The sequence below is a fragment of the Trachypithecus francoisi genome, unplaced genomic scaffold (assembly GCF_009764315.1).
Source record: "Trachypithecus francoisi isolate TF-2019V2 unplaced genomic scaffold, Tfra_2.0 Lachesis_group21, whole genome shotgun sequence".
Taxonomy (NCBI): domain Eukaryota; kingdom Metazoa; phylum Chordata; class Mammalia; order Primates; family Cercopithecidae; genus Trachypithecus; species Trachypithecus francoisi.
In genome coordinates this window covers 44,282,261-44,308,935 of record NW_022681467.1, presented here as the reverse complement: position 1 = coordinate 44,308,935, position 26,675 = coordinate 44,282,261, and the positions used below count along the sequence as shown (strand labels likewise).

At 48.5% G+C, this 26,675-nt stretch overlaps 1 protein-coding gene across 1 annotated transcript in view; it reads left to right on the top strand.

The window, feature by feature from the left end:
• PREX1 (phosphatidylinositol-3,4,5-trisphosphate dependent Rac exchange factor 1) overlaps positions 1 to 26,675 on the top strand; it is a 205,285-nt gene that overhangs the window by 111,825 nt on the left and 66,785 nt on the right. Inside the window, exons 6-8 of the mRNA XM_033186674.1 lie at positions 9,100 to 9,261; positions 16,711 to 16,844; positions 24,849 to 24,967. Coding sequence (XP_033042565.1) covers positions 9,100 to 9,261; positions 16,711 to 16,844; positions 24,849 to 24,967 — 415 coding nt within the window. The remainder of the gene's footprint in view (positions 1 to 9,099; positions 9,262 to 16,710; positions 16,845 to 24,848; positions 24,968 to 26,675) is intronic.

Genomic DNA, 26,675 nt, shown 5'->3' with positions numbered 1-26,675 from the left:
GATCACACAGCACATCCTCATCAAAGCCAGAACAGGAACTTCCTGATAGAAGCCCTCTTCCCACTCTACTCACCTTTCCTCTGAGTAGAAGAAAGGAGTTTTTAAAACCCACAAACATTATTTCCTTTCTCCTGCTAATTCCTAATTGGTGGGACTACAGTTTTCCTAGACATGCAGCAGAGGCTGAAATTGTTAAAATTGGAAATACATTTACATGAAATCTGCATATGATTTGCATGCATGGAGGGTGTTTGTGGTTTTTTTTGCAATGCTGGGCAGCTCTTCACTTCTGGGTTCTCTTGGACTTTTTTGGACAGATGTTTTTCGCTTCTTGTTTTCTTTTCCTTTTTTTTTTTTTTAAGTGGTGGTGGGTATCCTTAGCACCTCTTCATTTGCATTCTCCTGTCACCCTGGGTATGGCCGCAGGGGACTTCAGCACTGTGGGTACAGGAGCAAGCCAGGCTTCCTGAGCTTAGATGGCAGAGCCTTGGGCAGGCCTGTGTGACTGGAGGCGAGTCACTGAGTGCAGGATCAGCCCCTTCCTGGAGCTGGCTGAGGTGTCCCCAGAAAGTGGATGTTGTTCTCCTTGACCCAGACTCCGTTGGTGACACCACCTCCCTGCCTCCATGAGATGCCTTTTTCGGTTTGTGGAGAGGACAGTATGGCTTTCCAACCCCCACCAACCCCAACTCACAGGGAATAGTGCGTATTGTTACATCTTCCAGTGACAGTCGCAGCTTTGTTTTCACACCGTGGGTTTATGGATTCATTTTCTGACAATTTTGCTTGCCAGTGACTGAAAATCTACTGTATTGTTTTTATGAACTTATTAATTAAACTTGCGTTTTAAAAAAGAGTAGAAAACAGAAAAGACTGAGGGTAGGTCTGACTTCAGGCACAGCTGTATCCAGGGCTCAGGCGATACTGTCCTGGCTCCATTTCTCCATATCCTGCTGTGTTTCCCTCAGTGCCAGCCTTGTGCTCAGGAAGCTGGTTTCTCACAGTGGCATCGTTGGTCACCAGCAGCCTCAGGCCTGTGTGTGACCAGCATGCCCACCCAGGAAGAGGAGAGCATGCGTTTCCCAGCATTTGCATAGGAAGTCCCAGCCTGAGGCCCACTAGCTCAGCGTGGATCCCACACCCTCCTTGTGTGGCTGGGAGAATGGAAGGTCAGGCTTTAGTCACAGATCCGCACTGGGAGCTGGCTGGGGTGGCCTCTCCTGGACTCCATGGCCCGAGAGAGGAGCAGGTGGAAGCAGTAGGCCTCTGCAGCTCGTCCTCCTCTCTCCTTGCCACCTCCTCTTCCTCTGAGCCCTTTGTTCTTCTCCCAGTCCTCTCCTGGGCCTTGGGCGAGGCTGAGTGATCTGGGCCTTGGGCGAGGCTGAGTGAGCCAGTAGGAGCTGGCCTTAGCCACGCTTGTTTGTTGCCCTGGAATTTGAGGCCCTGCGCCTCAGGCTGCCTCTTATGGCCATCTTGGGGGCTGAGTACACAGTTTTGGGGACATGAAGGGGCTGCTCAGAGCGGACACCTTTGGACGTCCTTTGAGTAAATGTGATTGCAGGGGCGAGAGGGAGGTGAGGCACCTCGCGGAAGCCCAGGCTTCTCTGCGCCGACATCCTCTCTTCTAGGAAGCCTTTGCCTGGGGCCTCACTCGCGAAACCACATAGGGCTCGAGGGGCGGATGCTGGGGAAGGCCACTCAGCCTGGCTCCTGGAGGGGTTAGTGCTGCTGGTTCACAGGGTAGCCCTGGCACACCTCGCCCTTCCCCACTCTCAGTTTTTCTGAAGGGTCCCCAGGACCTGCCCTGCTCAGACATTTTGTATTTTAAGAGTCTGATTTGGGGGTGTTCATTTCCAGCTATTACTATTTCTAGAGGGGCCTGTAGATGTGGTTGGCATCTGCCAAGTCCCACTTTCGGTCTCTGTGGCCTTGGGCAAGAGGCTTTCAACCTCTCTGTGCCCTAGTTTCCTCATATATAGAGTTGGATGATAATGGTACCTACCTCACTGGGATGATTCGAGGATGAAATGACTTAATACACTTAAATTTCGAGCAGTGCTTGGTGCACAGTAAGTACTCGGTAGATGCTGGCTATTAGGACTATTGCCATGACTTCTGTTTTCACTATTACTCCTTCTATACAGAAATCATAAGAAATAGTCACTATTACCACAGACATAACGATCATGACGATGATAAAATATTGTGTCCTTACTGGGTACCAAGATTTTTACATTCATCACTCCACTGGATCTTTACATTAGCCTTCGGGGGTGTGTCTTAGCCTCTTTCACGGATGTACACACTTGGCTTTAGAGAGGTGAGGTCACTTGTGCAAGGCCTCCCAGCTGAGATGTGGTGGAGGCGAAGTGGAGACCACGCCTCCCTTTTCCCAGCACCCATTCTCTTGACCACAGGGCTTTCCAATTTCATGATCTGATACTGGGTTTGAGCTAGAATAAAGCATTAGTGGGCTTGAATCTATCACTGATACCTCTATTGATGAGGAACTTACTACCTTACAAGGTAGCCCCCTCTCTTGTGAGAAAGCTCCAAGTGGCGTAAGAATGGATTAATCCAAACAGTGGTCTCTTGCATGGGTCCCGTAGGACTCCTTGAGGTCTTACAGATCCACTGGGCCTCTTCATCATGTAGTTCTCCCAAGATGCTTAGCGAGCAAGCAAGCATCTCTTGGGTTCCTTCCAGAAATACTCTTCTCTGGGCCAAGTCCTGGAAGTTCACGTATCTGTTCCACTTTGGATATGGATTCCAGGGTTTTCAGTACCATAGTATGTCTCTTTTGAACGTGACTCTATTCTAATTTATTAGGACAGTCTGTTCAGTTCTGAATTGGGCAGGAGCCTCCTCACCTCCCTCCTTTCACATGTTAGACCTTTGTTAGTATCGCTCAAGCTCTCGTTAGCTTTGAAGATACCCACATTTTATGCCTGTCTGAGACTAACTGGGACACCTTTGAGATTCCATATCTGTGCACTCTCTCTGAGACTGTGAAGCAGTAGCAACGTTTTCAAATAAGAGATGGAAAAACTAGCCCACGCCAACTTACACAACATATATATGTAAAATGTAAATAGGCTCACATAAATGAAAAGCCATGGATAGATGGCTTCAGGTATGGCTGGATCATGGTGTCACAAGGGAATTGCCCAACTGCTTTCCTAAGCTGCTGCACCATTTTATATTTTTACCAGCAATGTAGGAGGGCTCTGTTTTTTTCATATCCCCACCGACAGTTGTTATTCATGTTTTGGATTATAGCTGTTCCAGTAGATGTGAAGTGGTATCTCAGTTTGGTTTGTTTTTGCATTTTCCCAAATGATGTTGAACATCTTTTCGTCTGCTTACTGGACATTTGTATATCTTCTTTGGAGAAATGTCTGTTCAAGTCCCATGCCTGTTTTTTACTTGTATTATTCATCTTTTTGTTGTTAAGTTGTAAGGGTTCTTTGTATATTCTGGGTACAAGTTCCTTATCAGATGTGTAATTGATACTGTTTTCCTGCATTGTGCAGATTGTCTTTTCCCTTCCTTTTTAATTTTATTTATTTTTTGGCTTTCACATTGGGATAGTATCATTTGAAGTACAAAAGTTTTAAATTGTGATGAAATTCACTTTATATTTTTTTAAGTTGTTTGTGCATTTGGTCACATATAAGAGCACTTTGCCTAACCTGTGGTCACAAGGAGTTTACCCCTATGTTTTCTCTGACGGTTTTATAGTTTCAGTTCTTACATTTAGGTCTGTGATCCATTTTTAGTCCATTTTTATGTGTGGCGTGAGGAAGGGGCCAGCCTAATTTTGTTGCACATGGATATTCAGTTGCATCATTTGTTGAAAAGACAGTTCTTTCGTCCATTTAATTGCCTTGGCGTCCTTGTGGAAAATTAACTGATCATAAATATAAGGATTTATTTCTGGACTCTTAATTTTTTTTGATATGCATTGATTTTTACTTTTGATTTTCTTTTTTTTTTTTTTTTTTTAAGTTCTGGGCCACATGTGCAGGATGTGCAGGTTTGTTACATAGGTCTACATGTGCCGTGGTGGTTTGTTGCATCTATCAACCTCCCCCCCACTTTTTTTTTATTTAAAGAGATAATAGAGACAGGTTTATTCTGTCTCTCAGGCTGGAGTGCAGTGGCCCAATTATAACTCACTGTAACCTGGAACTCCTGGGCCCAAGTGATCCTCCCACCTCATCCTCCCAAAAGCTGGAACTACAGGTGCACATCACTGTGTCTGGCTAAGTTTTTAAAATTTTTTGGTAGAGATGGTGTCTTTCTGTGTTGCCCAGGCTGGTCTTGAACTGCTGGCCACCGGCTACAATTCTTTTCCATTGATCTCTAGACCTATCTTTGTACAGTACTATGTTACCTCTTTTTTTTTTTTTTTTTTTTTTTTTATGATGGAGTCTCACTGTATTGCCCAGGCTGGAGTGCAGGGGCATGATCTTGGCTCACTGCAACCTCTGCCTCCCGGGTTCAACCGATTCTCCTGCCTCAGCCTCCCAAGTAGCTGAGATTACAGATGTGCACCACCATGCCTGGCTAATTTTTATATTTTTAGTAGAGACGGGGTTTCACCGTGCCGGCCAGGCTGGTCTCGAATTCCTGATCTCTTGATCCGCCCGCCTGGGCCTCCCAAAGTGCTGAGATTACAGGTATGAGCCACCATGCTTGGCTGTTACTTCTTCAGATCTTGAGAAGGAGTGTGCCGGGAGAGGAAACAGCAAGTCCAAAGGCCTGGAGGCAGGAATGGGCCCTCATTTTTTGAAGCACAACAGAGTGGAGCCAACACACCCCTGTGAACCAAGACACCAAAGCTAACACTTCCCCTGCGGGTTTGGTCCAGCCTTGGGCCTGGCCAGGCCTTGCTTGGTTTCAATTCCCTACCCCTACCACTGACCTAGAGCAAGAATAGAGATAGAGGCAGCCAGATAGAAAAGGGAAGCAGCCTTTTTTTCACTTTACTAACTACTGGGTGTTGGCAGCCCCACGGGGAACCACTGGAGGAGAATCACTGAGATTCCAACATCCAGGGTTTGGGAGGAGCAGATGTGGCGGCAGTGCCCGTCAGAGGGGTGCCGTGGGCCCGTCAGGTGTTAGTTTCAAGAATAAAAGTGGTGAGGGCTTCCTGCTTGTCGGGGGAGGTGGGAAGTGGCCCAGGGCCTCAGGCTGGAGAATCACAGAATAGTGATTCAGAAATGTGAGCTTTGGGGCTGGACCGTGTAAGCCGCTTAGCTGTCCATGGCCTTGGGCAGGAGACCTTGCCTCTGTGTGAGCCTCAGCTTCCTCATCTGGGGATAGTAGAAGCACCTGCCTGCTAGGGCCATTGGGAGGCAAAGTAATTTCACTGATGGCCAAGCTAAACAGAGCCAGCAGAAGGAAGAACGCGGTTTCGTGGTGAATTTATCCCAAGTGCCACAACACAGTGGGGTCTTTTGTACTAGGATATGTTTTAGCTGCAGTGGCAGAGCTCCGAAACAACAGTGGCTTAAACAACGTCTAAGCTTCTTTTTGTCAAGGCAGTCCAGGGCAGTATGGTGGCTCCATGCTGACAGCACCAAGTTCTGCCAACCCTGAGGAGTGGCGCTCACCACCGGGGTTTCAGGTGCTCACACAATGCCCACATTCCAGCCAAGGAAGAGGAAAGGAGAAGGGAAACTGCACCTGGCACTTCTGCTCACAGTCCATCCACGAGAACCTAGTGTCCAGGCGGACTGGGCGTGTGGCCTTTATTCCAGGTGCCCTCATGCTCAGCTAAGAATCAGTTCTGTTGCTTTTAACAAAGGACCAGCAAACTTTTCCATTAAAGGACCAGCTAGTAAATATTTTAGGCCTTGGGGTCCATACAGTCTGTCATTGTAGTGTAAAAGCAACCACTGACAATATGTCCATGAATGAGGATGCTGGGTTCCGATAAAACTTTTTTTTACAAAAACAGGTGATGGGCTGGACTGGGTCCTCAGGCAGTCATTTGACCCCTGCTTTGGATGAAAGGGATGATGGGTAGAACCTGGGGCGGGGGTCTCATTAACTGGCAGCCTCTGTTCCTGCCCACCGGGAGCTGACTGGCCACATTCATTCCCTGGCCTTGGCTGGCCTCACAGAGGTCCAGATGCCAAAAACCACTTCAGGGAACCTGGGTCTGGGGTAGCTTTGCTGAATCGAATGGAATTACTGAATACGGTCATTAGATCACAGTCTTGTATTGTAACTTTGTGGACATGCCTACAAGCAGGCTGACGACTCCAGGAGGGCTTAGGGGAGTGTCTGTCATCATCTATGCACAACAGAGAGCCCACATGGGGCCAGGTACACTGGAGCCTGGCTGAGTGGATACATGTGTGCACGGAGTGAATGAGGCACAGAGCTTCTGTGCCACCCTCTGCTCTTGCCTGGAAGTTGGCAGTAGCCATAACTGGTCTTCCCACTTTATATTCACTGCACATTCCATCCCATGCATCTTCCTGTCAGCAGCCAGGGAGGTCTTTTAAAGGGTGAGAGGATGGTGTCAGGTCTCTGCTCATACCCCCATCACCTCCCCATGCTCTTGGGAGGAAACCCAAACACCCCACTGTGGCCTAACATTATCTTGCCTTGGCATGCTTGTCTGAATCCATGGTCCATCCCTCTCTCTCGCTCGCTCCACTGCAGCTCCGCTGGCCTCCCTGCTGCTTCTCACTGCCTCAGGGCCTTTGCACATGCTCTTCTCCTTCCTGGAGTGCTGTTCCTGCAGATGCGGTGTGGCCTGTGGCCTCACCTCATTCAACCTTTGCTCGCAAGCCTTCTCTCCAGAGAGACCTTTTCAGACCATGGCACTTGCCTCATTCATTGTCCCTTTAATTCCTATAAATTATATATTTATTTGAGAGGAAAGTATTCATACTTCACTGTCTAAAAAGTTGTAAATAGCATGGGAATTTAGAGCACAAACTCTGGAGTTAGACTGGGTGGGCTCAGATGTGCTGTGTGACCTTGAACAAACAGCCTGACCTCTCTGTGCCTCAGGTCTTGGATCTGTCAAACAAGAAGAATAACGGTGCCTACCTACTAGGGTTGATGTGAGGATCAAACGAGGTTGACAGGTGCATGAGGGCTCACTGAATATTAGCTGTTGTTACTGTTGGTAGTAGTAATAGTCATTACCTTGTTGACTGGTCCGCTCTTGACCATGAGCTCCCAGTGGACCGCCTTGTTCTCTCCCCAGCCTCCATGGCTCAGGCTCGCACCAGTTGCTCAGCCAGTATTTGCTGAGTGAAGAATGAGTCGAAACACACTCCGCATTAGCAGAGCTGGCCCTGGGTGCCCTGCCTGCTTTCGTGTTGCTTCCTCCTGAAGCCTTCTGGGCTTGCTTCTCTGATTGATCACCAGCGTTTCCAGCGTATGGCGCTGCTATCTGGGCCTCTCTCAAGCCCCCAGGGAAGTGCCTTTCCAGCCTCATTGCTGGGGCCTCCAGAGGAAGAGCAGGGCTCCATCTCCCTTGTTTTGCATTCTTTGGGCACGTTGCCTGGGTGCATGGCAAGAGCTCAGCAAAGTCCCAGGGGCCTGATGATGCCGACCAGCTGGGCCTTGGGAATCTTAGGACCTGGTCTTCAGAAAAGAGGACATTTGTTTTCAGGCAGGGCAGAAAAGAAGCGAATGGAGAAGGGATGTGTTTGGAGTTTGTTTTCTCCAGGGAGTGCTCAGAACAACACCCTTTTGTGGCAAATTGCTGTTCACAGTTACAGCTAGCCTGTTGTCATGCGGCAAGGAGAATGCTAATGGCTCGCATATATTGAGTGCTTACTATATACATACTTGATACTTTTCCTATAGTGCCTCATTTATCCCTTACCACAACCATGAGAAGTACCAGACAGCCTAGGTTCAAATCCCAGTTCCTCCTTGTACTTCTTTGAGGCCTAAGGCTTTCTTTCTGTGCCTCAAAACGGAAGCTACCTTAAAAATGTAGAGCAAAGGCTCAGTAGACATTAATTGCTGCCTTCGTCATCACCATCATCCTCATCATCATCATGGGTTTGCAGATGATGAAGCCGAGGCCGAGGATGGAGAGAGGACTGGCCCAAGGTCACCCAGACAGTGAGGGGCAGGGTCAGCCCTTGAACCTACGTTTGTGCTCATAACTACGATGCAAGAGTGTCACATCTGTGGGGACATTATCTAGATCATCAAGGGAGCAGAGAGAGAGGGCGTAGGAGAGAGACTGGAGCTGTTAGGCGTGTTTCTGGGTCAGATGATTAAAGAAACTTCTCTCTGCCAGCACAGTTCGGGATGAAAGGCTGGCAGGGGCGGTTGGGTGATTTGGGTAATTTGGCCTGAAAAATCTTCCCTGATATCTCAAGTCCCAGCTAATCCCTTCCTCCTCAGTTCCTCTCCCATCACACTTAGTGGCTGGAATCTTCCATTAAGGCTGGCCTGGCCTTTGCAATGTCCCAGCCTGTGTCTGAGTTGGGAGTGAGCTGGCAGTGGGAAATGGTGGGGGCAGGAGGCTTCTCATGGATTAAGAGCCACTTTACATGCTCAGTCCCATAGCCTTGTGAAGGTGGGGTATTTTTTATACCCATCTTACAGATAAGAAAACCGGGCCTGGGGAGAGGCAGTGTTGGGGCCACCTCTGTGACTGTGGATCTCTGTTTTTCTCTCTCTCATTTACTCCACTCCAGACACACTGCCTGCTTTCTGTTCCTCATTACATACCAGACGTGTGCGCGCCCTGGACTGTTTGGACCACGGTGCCCCCTGCCCGTCAGGTTCTCCCCTCAGGTGTTTGCAGGGCTCTCTCTCTTGCTGTATCCAGGGTCTCTGCTCAAACATCCCTCCAGAGAGGGGCCTCCCCTGACCTCCCTGTGAAACAATGCTTCCCTCTCTGTCATTCTGATTTGTCTTGTCTTTCTTGTGTTTACCACTGCTTGACATTGGATTCTATACCTGAGTTTTCGTTGGCTCATCTCCTTTGCTAGAATGTAATGTCCACCAGGCAAGGAGTTTTTTTCTGTTTTCTTGGGTTCAGCTCTGGCCTGGGTCTCCTCTGGACTGATGTCTTGCTTTCTTCTCCCCACCTCTATTCTACCCCAGGAGCTGGCCAAGAGGACTCCCGGCAAGCACCCAGACCACCCCGCGGTCCAGAGTGCCCTGCAGGCCATGAAGACCGTTTGCTCCAACATCAATGAGACCAAGCGGCAGATGGAGAAGCTGGAAGCCCTGGAGCAGCTGCAGTCCCACATCGAAGGCTGGGAGGTGTGTACAGGACAGGAGGGGCCCTCCTGGGCTGCAGGGGGCCAGGAGGTACACAGCTGCAGGCATGAACTGAGGCCCGGGCACCTAGTTCAGTCTGCAGTGTATTTTGTTTGGCCTACGGAGTGTTTGCAAAAGATTGCTTAATTATTTTTCAATTAAATCCAAATAAAAAATCACATTTCAAGTTTCTCTTAAAAACTTGGTGACATTGGGCCCCTATATCTCATGGAAATAGTCACTTTAGCCTCTAGTTTCCTTCAGTCCCCACCATCCCCTGTTATCTCCCCACCCCTTCTGTTTCATGCATTACCTGGTATGTGGAGGCCTTTGAACTATTGATGTCAACGTCAAGGGTAGTGTTTTAGCATCCACTCCAGGACAGAATTCTGGCTTTGACACTCGTTTGCGGGGTGACTTTAGGCAAATGTCATCACTTCTCTGAACTTCAGTATCCTCATCTGTACCTGGTACATAGTAGGTACTCAATAAGTGGTAGCTGTTGGTATTACTATCATGATTATTAGGGGATAGGGTTCTTGAGATCATTGGATTTAAGTCCTCATGCCTTCCTTAGATTATTATAGGTTTCCTGTGAATCCGTAGAAGGAAATGGAAAAATATAAATAAATGAAAAAATCTGTATCAGAGTAAATACAGCTGGAATGGGAGATTAAGAGGGAAGATGAAAGGCTCTCGGGCAGGGATTGTTACGTGAATCATACGCCTTAGGCCCTTTGGATTTTCTGGCCTTTGGAGGCACTTACCATATTTGGGATTTCTAGTTATTTTCTCTGTGCTGGGGAATCCTAAATGTGAGGCTGTATTGCTGTGAGGTTATGGGTTTGGCTGCAGAGAGGAGAGGGGCTGCGTTCAGGGAGGGGTGGGTATTGTGGATCCGCCAATCCACTTGCCATGTCCCCCGCTCTCCTTCTGCTGGGCCTTCCTGCCCAGCCGAGGCTGGAGAGTGAAGAGCTCTATTTCCCAGCTTCAGTTTGGGATATGATTTGGGGTCTGGCCAAGACCAGATCCAGCTGCTTGAGATTTGGAAGGTGGAAGTGGGGCGGAGGCCACCCCTGTGCTATTTTTGCAGCAAAGCATAGCCATGGTTGTGTCTGGCTTTCTGTGGTAACATTAGGAGAGGGCCCGGGCGCCAGCTTCCTGCATGTCGGATGCATGGCCTAGGCATTCCTTTTTTACTGTTGGTGGGACAGCAGCCATGGGACGGCTTTGCAGTTGACAGTTGAAGCCACAACTACTGAATCCTCGATGCCACCTGGGCCGCCTTTTCCTGGAGCCTGAGCTTGGTCAGGTGATGTTCTGATGTTCCTTTCCCACCTGGGGCAGGGCAGCTTGGTCAGGTGATGTTCTGATTTTCCTTTCCCACCTGGGGCAGGGCAGCTTGGTCAGGTGATGTTCTGATTTTCCTTTCCCACCTGGGGCAGGGCAGCTTGGACAGGTGATGTTCTGATTTTCCTTTCCCATCTGGGGCAGGGGAGCCCCTGGTGGGTCAGTTCTGCAGTGAGGTTGGTTTCCTGGGACCCTTGGCCTGGATTCCTGGCTCCTCTAGCCCCTTCAGTGAGTAAGTAAAGCCCCTCCTTCCTTTTTGCTTAAAAGTACACGGCTTGGTTTCTGTTTCCTGCATCTGAAAGTTGCCTGATCCTCAGGTGCGTCAGTTAGGATGCATCCTCTAAGACTCTCATCTCAGCCTCATGATGTCAGAGCTCTGATTTGGTCTCTGGTGATCCTCTTCTTCCCCTCATGCTTCCATGAAGGCGGCAGCTCCAGGCACCATGTTTTCAAAACCAGAGGAGACAGGGGCATGGCCAGGGTAGTTAGTGGGGAGCTCTCTTCCCTGGTGGAGGAAAGCCTTTTCTAGAAGCCCCATGCAGGTGTCCCCTTTCATTACATTGGCCAGAAATGGGTCACATGGCCACTTTGAACCTCAAGAGCAAACAGAGGTGACTAATTTAAACATCTGTCTATTTGGGCTTTGAGTTTCCTGGAAGCCAACGTGAAAAGAGCAACACACATAAGTTACCTAATATTGTCCGAAAAGGAAGAAGCAAAGCAGTTCTTCTGGGAGACAGAGTTTCCTGGCACTCGGTTGGAAAAGACATTTCTCACATGGGCCCTGGAGGAGAGGGTATTGAGCAAGCTCTTCGGCAGCTGCACCAGAAGTGATTTCCAGATGCCTTTTTTTTGCCTGGTAAGGGCCTAGGGAAATGGGAACCAAGGGTCTCTAAAACCCTTTGTGACCCTGAACATGTACAGTTTGAGAACTCAGTGGCCCTCAGTGGCCGGGGTTTCTGGATGCAATAGGAAGTAAAGTGACCTAAAATAAGAATTGCTGGCTGTTATTTAGCACCTGTTATGAGCTTCCAACCCTACAAGGGAGGTGCTGTTATCCCCATTTTACAGATGAGGCGGCTGAGGCACGGGAACTGGGTTTTGAGGCCCAGCCCTGTAACTTACAGACTGCCCTGCCTCAGGTCAGTTTGTCTTGCCTGGTGGGCCTTATTTTCTCCTATTTGTTTAATTTTAGTGATAATATCTCTGAAGTTATGTTTTGGTTTCATTTGGAAGATAAAGTGAGATATGGAATATGAATGTCCTTTGAAAAACGTGAAATTGTTTTCTATGAAGTAGAAAGGTTTTTAAAATACAGTTTGTTCCTCAAGGTGACTTGTGAAAATAATACATTCTAGCTAGACAAATTAATGTCTAATAGTGGAGCTGCTTCCATACTATCTGTTAGTTGTTACAGTCTCTGAGGACAGCATGACTTAGGGGGCAGTTCATGTTAATGACAGTGATTGCACGTCTTTATTTCAGATATTCTTCTTGGTTATTTCCCATCTTTCTCTGTGACCTCTTACTGATCTGATCCTGTGGCTGTCATCTTTCTCTTGAAATATGTCTGACAAGGGGCTTGTTTTTGGAGCAAGGGGAGTCTTGTCTTGGCCACTTTCTTGCTGTTTGCTTGAGGTTGCATCATTCATGAGTTCGATCTCCCATATGTGTGTTTTTTACCCCCTGATCGTTTGTGAGCCACTGTGTGTTGTGAGACTGGTTTAGTTAAAACCAGATAAGTTAATCTGTGAATCCATTTTGCTGAGCACAAGGAAATGGCAGTGTCACAAAACCTTGCAAGTGAGTGAATGAGACAACCGCCTCTCTGGGGAGAGAGTTCTTTGCCTCAGTTTCCCCATCTGCGAAGTCAGGATCATGGGAGTACCCCCGTCATGGGTCACTTGAGGACGGGGGAGTTGATGCTTACAGAGTCCTCAGCAGTGCCTGGCTCGGAGAAAACGCCCAATACATGTCAGGAGGAGCCCTGGCAGCAAAGCGGGATCTCTTTATTTATTTGTTTTAGATGGAAAAAGCATCCAAGAACTTTGACTAGAACGTGTGCCCAGTGTGGGCTGCACCTCCTCAGAGGCACACTGCAGACACAGCCCCATGGACTTCCGTGTGAAGCTCACAGTGACAAAAAGGAAATGTGTGCTCTTAATAAGAAAGAAACAGTCCTGGTGCAGTGGCTCACACCTGTAATCCCAGCACTGTGGGAGGCCGAGACGGGTGGATGACCTGAGGCCAGGAGTTTGAGACCAGCCTGGCCAACACGGCGAAACCCCATCTCTACTAAACATAGAAAAATTAGCCAGGTGTGGTGGAGCGGTGCCTGTTAATTCCAGTTTCTTGGGAGACTGAGGCTGGAGAATCGCTTCAACCCAGGAGGCGGAGGTTGCAGTGAGCTGAGATGGTGCCACTGCACTCCAGCCTGGTCAGCAGAGTGAGACTCCATCCAAAAAAAAAAGAAAGAGAGGGAGGGAGGCAGGCAGGCGGGCACTCTACTTTCTGGCTCTGGATCCGGTTTAGGAGATGATCAACTGTTCACTCACCCACAAGGGGAGAGAAGGAAACAGGAGTGAGGAAACAAAATCACTACAAAGCTCTCGTAGTTTTTTCCTACCCTCCCTGGGGTGCTTTGGGCTCCCAGTGGGACAGGGTCTCTCCCCTTGGGGACTCCTGCTCTAGACTAACGATTGCAAAGAAAACTCTTCAGGTTGTCCTCAAAGAGCGGCCTGAGTTAGGGGTGAGCGGATGGGGGAGTGGAGGCTGCTTTTCTGGGTTCAAGTTCCACCTCACGGCCTTACCACCTATGTGACCATGAACGAGACACTTTACCATGCTGTGCCTCAGTTTCCTCATCTATAAAATGAGAATTGTCCTGAGGATTAGCTGAGTTTGTGCAAGATATTTAGAACAGTGCATGGCCTGTGGCCACCCCTATGCATGTATTGGCTTCGCGTGTTTAAGGTTTTGTCATCTCCATCTCTGTCATGGTTGAGTGTGCATGTCTGGAAAGAAGGAGGTCTTGAATCCTGACTGGTCCACATCTCTTGGTGCTTAGCCTCTTCCCTGTGCATCCAACCCCTAGCACCACCCTTGACCTGGATTCAAAGATTTCAGGGAGATTGAGAGTGCGGCTGGGCTTCTCAGCAGGGCTGGGGTGGAGGGGGTATCCCCCTGTAGTGTGCTTGGCATTTCAGCTGCAGTTGGCCGGGTGGTGATTGGCCAAGGCTGTAGAGGCAGCTTCCCAGGCTGGGCACACTTCCTCTTCTAGGTCCCCCGAGATGGCCTTGGCAGCAGGGTTCAGGTCTAGGGCTGTGTGACCTTGGGGTTTGGCAGCTGGGCCGGGTACCAGATTCTTCTTCAACTGCCCCTTTGGAGCCTAGAAGGGTTGGTGGGTGGGCATGAGGGAGCCAAGGCAAAAGGAAGGAGAGGCACTTGGGCTCCAGGGACTGCCGAACCGATGTCTGCTGTGTGCTGCCCATGGGCCATGATGAAGCTCCAGGGAGTCCCTGTCACCCTGTTTGCGAGGATGCCTGGGGTCCCAGGGACTCTTCCTCATGACAGCCCTGAGTCTTGGTGCAGCAGGCTGCTGCCTCACTGGAAACCTGAGATCTGTCTGTGGGCATGCAATCATCGATGCTCACCTGGCCTCTAGCCAGGCCGAAGGCCATGATGTGTGATAATGCGTGCAGGCTCCTGTCCCGGCTGCACAGCTCTTCACTACAAGGAAGCTGCTTTCCCAGTCTCCAGAGGGGTCTCTGGCACTGTTGAGTGAATGGGTTTGTTGCACCCAACTGGACCATGGGCACAGAGCAGACCAGCTCTAACACCAGCGAGAGTCCCTTGTAGGCCGTTAGCAGACAGCCTGGCTTCTCAGCTGCCAGAACCAGTTCCCCTTACTGGATCTCTGAAAGAATTGAGTCAGCAGGTCCCAGTGGGGTAGGAACTCCATGTTGGTTCTGCGTGTTCAGTGTTTGGGGAAGGAGATTCTGTGAATAATTATCCCTCTCTCCCCAAATTCATTTCCAGGCAGGGACAACATCACTTCTTGTTTCTTTCTTCAGTGTAACCTGCCGGTCTGTCACATGAAACTCCCTTAAAACACTGCTTTTGCATAATATTCCTTGGGCCTAAATGTCCGTGGCACCCTGTGGTCTGTGCTTTATTGTATTAATTCAAGTCCGCGGTTGACTGCTGTAGGGAAGCGGCGCAGCGGCCTCAGGGAGGTGGCTCATTAGCATTGCAACGCAGTTCTCATTAGCAGCGCAGAGGCGGACAGCCGGGCTAGGGTGGGCAGCTCTGCTCTGCCAGGACCCAGTTTCCCTCCAGCTCCTTACCCCACCATCTGCTGCAGTGTATCCCACCACCCCAGCCTGTGGAAAGAGGAAGGGGAGGGAAGCCATTTTCTTTCAAGGATGTGCCCTGGCAGTGAGGCACATTGGTGATAGCTTAGTCATGTGACCACACCTGGCACAAGGGGGACTGGGAGATGTAGTCTGTGGCTGGGCAGCCAAGTACCAGGCAAGACTCCTTTCCCCAAAACGACAGAAGAGGGACGTGGATTGAGGGGCTGCCTCATTTGGCATTCGGTGCCCACCAAGGTCTCTTTTCTTCTCTCTTTGGGATCTCTCTGCTCTTACCTGGGTCCTCTCGGCTTCAGGGAGACCTGTGTGATCCCAGGCTCTGAAGATCCCTCCCAGCCAGGACCTTCCCATCCCTGCCCTCAGCCTCTTTATCTGTTCTTTTTTTTTTTTTTAAAGATAAGAGTTCCGCTCTGTCACCCAGGCTGGAGTGCAATGGCGTGATCTCGGCTCACTGCAACCTCTGCCTCCCAGATTCAAGCGATTCTCTGCCTCACCCTCCTGAGTAGCTGGGATTACGGGCACCCGCCATCATGCCCGGCTAATTTTTGTATTTTTGTAGAGATGGGGTTTCACCATGTTGGCCAGGCTGGTCTTGAACTCCTGACCTCAGGTAATCCTCCTGCCTCAGCCTCCCAAAGGATTACAGGCATGAGCCACCACGCCCAGCCAGCCTCTTTATCTTAATTTTTGTCTTCCAAGGTCTGCTGGCTCCTCCCTGATGCCTTTCCCAGCCACTCTGCCCGGATGCTCACTGATGTTCAGTGAACTTCATGCTTCATGCTTTGTCACCCCATCCCCTGCCGCTCAGCATAGGTGACCAGGTTTGGGCTTGACATGTACATCTTTAGCTTAGCTAGGTGGAATGCCCACAGGATCCTGCCCCTGATGTTTTACACATTGCATTTGTTGAGCACCTACTGTGTGCCAGAGAATGTTGTGGGTGCTGGGCATACACAGGGCACGTAGTTGATTCGGGCCCTGTCCTTACAGAAGGGGCATTCAGATGAGAGATATCTAGTAACAAGTCAAGACATAAATAAATAGTGGGGAAGGAATAGGTGAAAAAAAAAAAACAACCCACAATAAAAACTGAATGAGGCCAGGCGTGGTAGCTCACGTCTGTAATCCCTGCACTTTGGGAGGTTGAGGCGGTTGGATCACTTGAGGTCAGGAGTTCAAGACCAGCCTGACCAACATGGTGAAACCCTGTCTCTACTAAAAAAATACAAAATTAGCTGAGCATGGTGGTGCCTGCCTGTAATCCCAGCTACTCGGGAGGCTGAGGCAGGAAGAATCCTTTGAACCCAAGAGGCGGAGGTTGCAGTGAGCCGAGATCGCGCCATTGCATTCCAGCCTGGGCAACAAGGGCGAAACTCCACTTCAAAAAAAAAAAAAACCCGAAAAACAAAAACTGAACCAAAACATACCCAGATGCTGACTAGGACCTACTATTAGCTGTATGAGCTGGGTGAGTCATTCCTTCCTGAGCCCCAGGTTCCTCTCCTGTAAAAGGGACATGCAGTCACATCAGTGTGCCCTCCCCAGGATTTTCCTGGCGTGCTCAGCAGATGGAAGCCACTAATCACATCGTACTGATTTTCTGTCCATTGACAGGCTTGCTGGTGGAGTTCTTGGCGTGCGGCAGGTGGTAGTAGGAGGTTCTGTCTCTGGGAAAGGAAGGGGATGTTCCTGGGTAGGCCCATTCACTGCGTCCTCATTGCTCTCCCAGGGTTCCAACCTCACCGACATCTGCACTCAGCTCCTCCTGCAAGGGACTTTGTTAAAGATCTCGGCGGGCAACATCCAGGAAAGGGCCTTCTTCCTCTTCGACAACCTCCTCGTCTACTGCAAGCGGAAATCCAGGTGAGTGGCCAGGACACTGGGATGGGGTCTGTCTAGCCTGCTACCTTCTCCAGGTGATGCCCTGGGCTTGTCACTCCCCTCTCTGGGCCTCCCTTTCCTGTGAGGTGAGGGATTTGTTCTAAATCAGTGTTGTCTAATAGAAATACAATGTGAACCACATGTTATGTTAAATGTTCTAGTAGCCTTTAAAAAATGTAACAAGTCAAGACATAAATAAAAAAGTAAAACAATAAAAAAAAAGTAAAAAAAATTTACTTTTTTACCTTTAGAAAAGTAAAAAGAAACAGGTAAAATGAATTTAAATAATATATTTTATTTAACCTAATAGATCCCCAAATATTAGAATATTATATTCAATTATAATTATACATGTAATTATTATTTAAAAATTATTAAAGAGGTATTTTGTGTGGTGGGTTTTCTTTTTTACACTAAGTCCTCAAAATCTGGTGTGTATGTCATACTCACAAAACACCTGAATTTGTCCTGGGCATGTTTGAAGTGCTCAGTAGCTGCCTGTGGCTCTTGGCTACCATATTGGATAGTGTAGGTCTAGATGCTTGTAGAAACTGGGAGGTTCTTTGTGACACCAGCATCCTGTAATTCTAAGATCTAAAAGTTGAGGGTTCCAGAGGAGTGAAGCTCTTTCACTGTTCAGTTTTTGGAGGGTCGGGATAGTTTCTTCAGCTTCTTTGTGTCTCTCACTGGTGCTTCTTGCAATCTGTAGAGTCTAGGAGTAAGTGGATGGATGACTGAGTAGGTAGACAGAGGCAGGTGTATGTGTGATGGGAAGTGTGGTGACGGGTTGTGTGGGCACACGGGATGAGGCACAGATGGCTGGAGGTTTGGGAGGTGAATGGATGGTAGATAGAAGGAGGCAGGGAGGGAAGGAAGGAATGTGGATGGATGTTGGAATTGACGTGTGGGTGAGTGAATGAATGTTTGAATGCTTGGAGGTTTAGGAGACAGCTGGATGGAAGAATAGATGGAAAGCTGGGGGCATGTGTGGATGTTTAGGCAGAGAAATGGATATGAAGATTGGCAGATATGTGTCTAGATGAATGGTAGATTGGGGTCTTCTGGTATGGTGTATTGAGTGAATGGGTAGATGGATGGATGGATAGGTGGTTATATAATTGGGAAGGTGGGTGGGTGACAGAGGTTTGGAGATTAGTGGATGGATGGCCAGTTGGTTGACATGTTGGTGGATGGGTAAGTGTTTGGTTGATAGTTGCCGAGGTGGTTGGGCTCTGGAAGGGAAAGTGGGACAGTTGGATTACTGAGTGGGTAGATGGGTGAATGATTGGAGAGAGGGGAAATTAGGAGGTAGATGTGGGGGGTGGATGCCTGTAGTAGTTGGTGGGAACTGATGGTTGGATGTGTGAGTGGATGGGTGGGTGGATCGGCGCAGAGAGATTCCTGACTTTAAGTTTTCATGTTCAGCAGTTATAGGATGGTCTCAGCTGACCCCTGCAGCACTTTTCAAAATCTCTTTGCTGTTACTTTGTGTTAGGGACAAAATAGTGATGTTCCAGAGGCTTCTTAACTCCTCTGTCTAGCAAAGACTAGAGCTGAGGCCTGAGGTCCAGGCCCTAAGCCCTACCTTCAGCATTTCCTATAACTTGCTTTGTGGTCCAGGCCATCCCACTGATCATCTCTGAGCCTCAGTTTCCTTGTCTGTCTGTGCTGGCCTCCTAGGGTGTAGTGAGAAACCTTACCACTGGATGAATAATGGATGCTCCATAGCCATGTGTGGGCTTCCCACTGTCCTCCTCTTCCCGTGGGCCTCTCTGAGCCTTCATTTTCTCTTCTGTAAAGTGGGGACGATCAGACCCTCCTTGTAGTAGAGTTTGGTTAAGAGCTAGGTCCCCCATTGGATCCCTGTTTAGCCACCTTTGCAGCTCTATGACTTTGCCTCTCTCTGTGCCTCAGTTTCCTCTTTTGTAACACAGAGTCAATGATCATATGTACCTCTTAGGACCGTTGAAGATCAGATATGTGAGTGTGCCTGGCATATAGTGGGTGCACAGCATAGTAGCTGCCAGCACCATTGTTGTTAACTTGGCTCTGGTGTGGTCACACAGGTACAGCTCCTGGTGCACAGGAGGCTCTGAAACCACAGGGCCTTCCACATTGCCCTTTCCCCCCTGTTCTGGGCTTGGCCCTCCCTGTGAGGGCCTGGGCCTCCTGCTTCTGCTCTCTCCCAGTGGTTGGCTCAGCATGGCCCTTTCTCATTTGCTCCTTCATTCCCGCCCATTCCTTGAGGTCTGTCTGTCTCACATCCTGCTGTCTGCTCATGAACGCCCCCTTCTCCTCTTTCCCTGCCTCCTTTCTGGTCTCTCTGGGGCTGTCCTCAGAGTCCTCCTTGGGTAGTTTCAGGGCTGCTGCCAATGTCCGCCCTGAGCCCTGCCCCGCCACTCTGCCCCGAGCAGTCTGGAGCAGGCACTTTTCCCAGAACACTGGGGTTTGGAAAACAGAACGTCCCTTTAGGCCTCTGTGACCTGCTCCCAACTTTTAGCTGAGTTTACTCAGCCTTTGGCTTCCGGGTGCAGGCTTTGCCTCCTCTGAGGCAGTCTCACCTGTGCAGGGTCAGCAGCTGATTCTGATAGTACCGGATTCCAAGTGGGCTCCCTAGGGCCTTCCTTGTGGGCGCCCCGAACCTTTCAAGGCCATTCCCCACCTCACTTCCACAAGCGAGCTGGGCCAGCTGCAGGGAAAGGGCACATCTGTCTCTTGAGAGAAGCTGGCAGGCGGCCAGCATTCCTGCTTTTGGATGGAGAGCCAAAGGGCTGAGCTCCGAGAGGCCCAGGAGGTTGGGCAATGGTGAGTGGATCTCCCGGCCTGAGTCCGATGTGGGTGCAGGCAATGCCTGGAGTGGCTTGGTGACTGTTGACTGTGTTTGTCTTTGTGTGGGTCATGCAGGGCACCACCCATCCAGGACATGGGTCGGGGAGGTCTCTGACTCACAGTGCTTCTGGGCGAATTCAAAAGCAGAGGCTCCTTGGGTATTTGAAGTGGAAAACGGGAAGGAGTGTTTTAAAAACCCACCTCCCATCCTCCAGAAGGGGAAACCAAGACCCAGAAGAGCAGTCTCATGCATCTCAACCCCCTGCTTAGCATCTTAGAGGCAGCAGTAGTGTGTCGCCATTAAGAACACAGAGGGCCGGGTGGAGTGGCTCATGCCTGTAATCCCAGCACTTTGGGAGACCGAGGCAGGCGGATCACAAGGTCAGAAGATCGAGGCCATCCAGGCTAACACGGTGAAACCCCGTCTCTACTGAAAATACAAAGAAATTAGCCGGGTGTGGTGGCATGCACTTGTGATCCCCGCTACTCGGGCGGCTGAGGCAGGAGAATCGCTTGAATCCGGGAGGTGGAGGTTGCAGTGAGCTGAGATGGCGCCACTGCACTCCAGCCTGGGAGACAGAGCGAGACTCCGTCTCAAAAAAAAAAAAAAAAAAAAAAAAGGAAAAGAAAAAAGAACGTAGGGGCTGTGCTTACTATCTGTATGACCTGGAGCAAATTATGTCAGCTCTGTGCACCTCTGTTTTCCTACCTGTTATATGGGGATAAAAGTAGTCCTCATTTCATGGGGTTGTTTTTACAGAGTAAAACATGTAAAGGGTAGACATGTAACGTGGTTAGAATAAGGCCTGGTACGTGGTCAAGTGGAAGAAATAGAAATATGTATCTTTATTTGGGTGTCTCACACGTAGCTCACACTTCAGTTGTGTCTGAAAAGGGCTCTTCTTTTTTATCTTACTTCTGCCCCTTGGATCTTCCTCATTACCAGTAAATGGTACCAAAATTTGTATTAAGTCAAGGTTCTCCAGAGCAACAAACCCAAAAGGGTGTGTGTGTGTGTGTGTGTGTGTGTGTAAAGAGATTTAAATAAACAATTGACTCATGTGATTATGGAGGCTGACAGGTCCCAAGTTCTGTCGTCCGCAAGCTGAAGACAAGCCAGTAGTGTCATTCTGATCCTAGGATTGCCAGGCTCAGGACCCAGGAAGAGCTGATATCTGCTTGAGTCTGGAGGCAGGAGAAGAAATTTGCCCAGGAGCTGAAGCCAGAATCTTCTTGATTTTGAGCTATCCTTATCCCCATACCTACTTCATCAGCAAGTCCTTTCCATCCTGTCATCAAACTTTGTCCAGAACCTCAGTGCACTTCCAATAAATACTCTAGGAGGGGGTTTGTGTACGTGTGTATGTAGGTATGTGTGTGTGTGTGTATGATCAGCGGACTGTAAAATTTACAGGAAAATCCAGAGACAGAAATAGCGAAGACAATTATGAAGAAGGTCAAAGCTAGGGGACTGTTATTACCAGATTCCAAGCCCTGCTGTAAGGTCATAGTAATTAAGACAGCGTGGTATTGGTATGAAAACAGACATGTAGAGTAATGGAATCAAATAATGAGTTAGAAATAGACCCATATGTAAGCAGTCATTTGAATTTCAACAAAAGCACTAATGCAGTACAATAAATGGTGCTTGGTCAGTTTGATATCCAGTGGGGGAAAAAGTGATTCTTGACCCTTACCTCATACCAAACACAAAAATCAACTTCAGCTGGATCATAGATTTAAATGTAAACGGTAGAACAATAAGGCTTCTAGAAGAAAGCAAAGGAGAATATCTTCATGATCTAGGGGTAAGCAGATGTCTTAAATAGGACAAAGAGTATAGTTGTGAAGGAGAATTAAATTCATTAGACTATGTTAAAATTAAGAATTTCATTAAAAAATACTGTGAGGAGAGTGAAAAGACAAGCCACAGACTGGGAAAAGGTTTTTATAGTCTGTATAATGGCTAGAGTGTTCACATCCAGAATATACAAAGAGGCCCTGTAGCCAGATTTGGCCCTGTGCCCATTTTTGTCAATAAAGTTTTATTGGAACACAGCTATACCCATTTGTTTATATACAGTCTTAGCTGCTTTGATGCCATAAGAACAGAGTTGAGTAGTTGTAACAGAGACCATATGGCCCACAAAACTGAAAATGTGTACTATTTGGCCCTTTTCAGAAAAAACAATTGCCAACCTCTACTTTAAATAATTAAGAAAATTCAACAATAAATGACAAGGGACAGTCATTTCACAGAAGAAGGCACCAGATCACTAATAAACATACAGTGGTGTTTGAGGTTATTTACTTATCAGGGAACTACAGATGAAATGTTAATGAGCTACTACTGTATATGTACCATAATGGCCAAAATGAGAAATCAAATACCAGTTATAGAGGATATGGGACAACTGGAATGTTCCTACACTGTTAGGCGTGGGAAAATCGGTACAACTATTTTGGAAAACAGCTTGGCAGTATCTCCTAAAGCTAATCATGCACATTCCTTATCACTCAGTAATTCAGCTCCTCAGGTATCTAGCCCAAAGAAATGCGCACACATGTCTCTGTCAGGCACGTGCAGGAATCTCACAGCAGCACCACACTGGAAAGAAGCCCAATGTGTGGCCATGTCACTCCACCCGGCAGCACCGGTAACCCTCACAGCCGTGAGGCTGAGTGAAGGAAGCTGAACACAAACGTACACACTTGTGATTCCATTTCTGTAAAGTTCAAAAACAGGCGAAGCAAATCTATGGGGTTAGACATCAGGACAGTGGTTGCCCTTGTCAGGGGAAGAGGACAGTGATGGGGAAGGGGCATAAGGGGGTGCTTATGGGGAGCTAAACATGTTGATACAGGTGTGTTCCCTTGCAAAAATTAATTGAGCCGTATGAATGCTTCTTTGGGCATTTTTTTTTCTGTGTGGATTTTATACTTTAATACCAAGTTTACAAAAATATGTGTATGCACATATGTATGTATATGTTTATAGGTATGTGTATACACACACAAACACACACATACACACCCTCATCCTTTCTCATCTTGATGATTGCAGTGGTCTCCTCTCTGGTTCTAGTCCCTTCTCCATCGGCAGACACAGGGAGTCTCTTGAAACAAGTCCATCCCATTCCGCCTGTGGTCCAACCTTCCGTGGCTCCCATCTCACACACACAGCAGAATCCCACATCTTCACCCCTCACAACTTAGTTTTCAGAGAGTTAAGTCTCTTCCACATTCCCGAATCCTCAGCCTACCCACTTAGAGTAACAAGTACACATCAGCCAAGTCGGTGTGGGAATACCCCCACTGGCTCTTGGTGAGCATACAGCCCACCTGCTGGAGCAGAGGCCTGTGCACACCACCAAGTGGCCATTGAGCTCTGGGAGTTCATTTTCTGCCATATCTTCACCAGAGCGTTTAGCGCCTTTGATCTAACATATGGTTTACCTTACTTAGGGACTGTCTCTGTGTCCCGCCTCCAACCCTATATTAGAAGTTGAGTTCCCATAGACGTTTTGTTCAGCCATGCAGCCCCAGTACCTAAAACAGTGCCTGGCACATTCTCCACGTGGCTTGTTGGATACACAGATAAGTGACTCCCCATGGCTCCTGGCTTAGTATCCTCCTCATAGGAAGCTCTGGCCAGATGTTTGTTGAGTGACTGTTTTAGTCCCTTAGGCTGCTATAACAAAATACCAGAAACTGGAGGTTTTAAACAGCAGAAATTCGGGCTGAGCGTGGTGGCTCATACCTGTAATCCCAACAGTTTGGGAGGCCGAGGCGGGTGGATCACTTGAGGTCAGGAGTTTGAGACCAGCCTGGCCAACGTGGTGAAACCCTGTCTCTACTAAAAATACAAAAATTAGCCGAGTGTGGTGGCACATGCCTGTAGTCCCACCTACTCGGGAGGCTGAGGCAGGAGAATCATTTGAACCTGGGAGGCGGAGGCTGCAGTGAGCTGAGATCACACTACTGCACTGCAGCCTGGACGTCAGAGCGAGGCTCCATCTCAAAAAAAAAAAAAAATAAAATAAAATAAAATAAGGCCGGCATGGTGACTCACACCTGTAATCCCAGCACTTTGGGAGGCCGAGGTGGGTGGATCATGAGGTCAGGAGATGGATGGAGACCATCCTGGCTAACACAGTGAAACCCTGTCTCTACTAAAGATACAAAAAATTATCTGGGCATGGTGAGACATGCCTGTAGTCCCAGCTACTTGGGAGGCTGAGGCAGGAGAATCACTTGAAGCCAGGAGGCGGAGGTTGCAGTGAGCTAAGATCATGCCAGCGCACTCCAGCCAGGGCGACAGAGCGAGACTCCATCTTAAAAATAATAAAAAATAAATAAAATGAAATAAAGTAAAAACAGAAATGTATTTTGTACAGTTCTAGAGGCTGTGAAGTCCAAGATTAAAGGTGCTGGTAGACTTGGTGCTGGCGAGGGCCTGCTTTCTGCTTCATAGATGGTGCCTTCTTGCTGTGTCCTCCCGTGGCAGAAGGGGCGAGCAAGCTCTCTGAGGCCTCTTTTATAAGGCCTAATCTCATTCATGAGGTCCTTTTCCCCCTGACCTCTTCATCTCTCAAAGGCTCTGCCTCCTAATACCGTTACCTTGGGGGTTAGGATATAACTTATGAATTTTGGAGGGACACCAACATTTAGACTGTAGGAATGGGTCAATGATAGAATTCACTTGAGTGAATGATTGAACTATGTGAAGGTGGATGATGGATAGATGGATGGATGGATGGATGAATGGACCACCAATTCCAAACCTCCTTCCATTCTGGTCCTATTTCAGGAAGTTCCTGTCTTTGAGAAACTTAATGGGCCTGTCCCCATTTTCTAGCCAAGAAGATTGGGTTTCTGTTACCTCCTGTTGGTCTCCCATGTCTCCTCTTGGCTGAAAAGTAGCTCTGTGGGGTCAGGAAGGCTATTAGCCTGTTTTCCAGATGGGGAAGCTGTGGCTGGAAGAGAAGTGACTTGTTCAGGTTACCCCAGCACCAGCCAAACCGCTCCTGAACCCTGCCTGGGGCTCCTCTCTGTCCCCTGGTCTCCCCTCAGTGTTTTGTTCCCCTTTGTGCTATTGAAAACAGTTGCATCTGGGAGGTGATGTGCAGAGAACACTGACTTCTCACTGTCTTTCAGGGTCACCGGGAGCAAGAAGTCCACTAAGAGGACCAAATCCATCAATGGCTCCCTCTACATCTTCAGGGGTCGAATCAACACTGAAGTCATGGAGGTGGAGAACGTGGAAGATGGGACAGGTAGCCCCTCCCCCAGCCCTGCCTGAGCCCTCCCTGCTCCCTCACACTCTCTCTGTTTCATTTAAATATACCTTTTCTTTTATCATGAGATGTAACCTACTTAATAGAAAAGTGCCCAGAGCACAGATGCATGAAGCAAACATCTGGGTGGTTAGCATTCAAGTTAAGAAATAAAACACTGCACCCCAAATCCTTTCTCCTTGCAATGCCTTCTTCCCCCTAAAAGTAACCACTGTCTGAATTTTGTGATGATCATTTTCTTGCTTTTTAAAAACATTTTTATCTCCTAAGCATTTATGACTAAACATTTTAATTAAAATTTCTGTTTTTGAACCTTATATAAGTGGTTATATGATTACATGAGTTTAAGTGGCTTTACATATATGTGATTATATATACGTGTATATATATACAACCCACCTGGTCATATAATGGTCATGACCATTTTACTTAAATGGTCATAAAATATGGTGGCTGGGTGTGGTGGCTCACGCCTGTAATCCTGGCACTTTGAGAGGTTGAGGTGGGCAGACTGCTTGAGCCCAGGAATTTGAGACCAGCCTGGGCAACATGGAGAAAACCTGTTTCTACAAAAAATACAAAAACTAGCTGGACATGGTGGCGTACAACTGTGGTCCCAGCTACTGGGGAGGCTGAGGTGGGAGGATTGTCTGAGCCCAGGAGGTCGAGGCTGCAGTGAGCCATGATTTCACCACTGCACTCCAGCCTGGGCGACAGAGCGACACCTTGTCTCCCTGCCCCCAAAATATGATCTACATTTTTTTTTTTTTTTTATACTTTAAGTTCTAGGGTACATGTGCATGACGTTTATATCATGTATAACTCCCCAATGCAATCCCTCCCTCCTCCCCCCTCCCCATGATAGGCCCCAGTGTGTGATGTTCCCCTTCCCGAGTCCAAGTGAATATGATCTACATTTTTTAAACGAACTGTTTCTTTCACTCAACACCACGTTGGTGGGGTTCATCCATGTCTCTGCATGTAGCTGTTTGCAGCCTGTTGGTTTCCGTTGCTGCAGAGTGTTCCATCACGTGAATGTTCCACGCTTCATCCATTCTTTGGGTGATGGACATTTGGCCTGTTTCCACTGCTCACGGTCATGCACAGTGATGCTGTGAGGGCTCATGTGAGCATCTCCTAGTATGTGTGCTTTTGAGCTTGTCCACAGCAGGGGTTCTTGCTTGGTTTTGAGCCACAAGCCCCTTTGGCAGTCTCATGAAGCCTGTGGAGCCCTCCTCAGATTCAGGCTTTCGCTTCCCTAGATCATGCCAGCCTGTTTGAGAGGTTTTCCAGGTCCCATCCCAGCCAGCATTGGGTAGGGGTCCCATGTTTAACTTGGCTTGTCAGTCTGGCACTAAGGTTTTAAGTAACCCCAGTGCCCGAGTGAGATGGGAGGAGCCCAGGAAGCATTTTGGGGCTCCAGGCAAGTGTCTCCCCATGAGTCACTGCTGTGTTTGTGCCTAGATGCAAAGTCTTAAAATGAAGTCCCCTGTCATTGAGTGGTTGAGAGGGGTCTTTGTTTGCATAGGGTCTTCCTTGTCCACTGGACAAGGATAAGAAGTGAGTGAGTGAAGGGCTGGAAGTCCAGCTCCCCATCCTGTTGCAGGCGAGGGCCCTGCCCTGTGCTGGGATGGAAAGGCTTGGTAATGGGGAGTGTTGAGGGTCACGTGGCTGAGTGTCTGCGGCA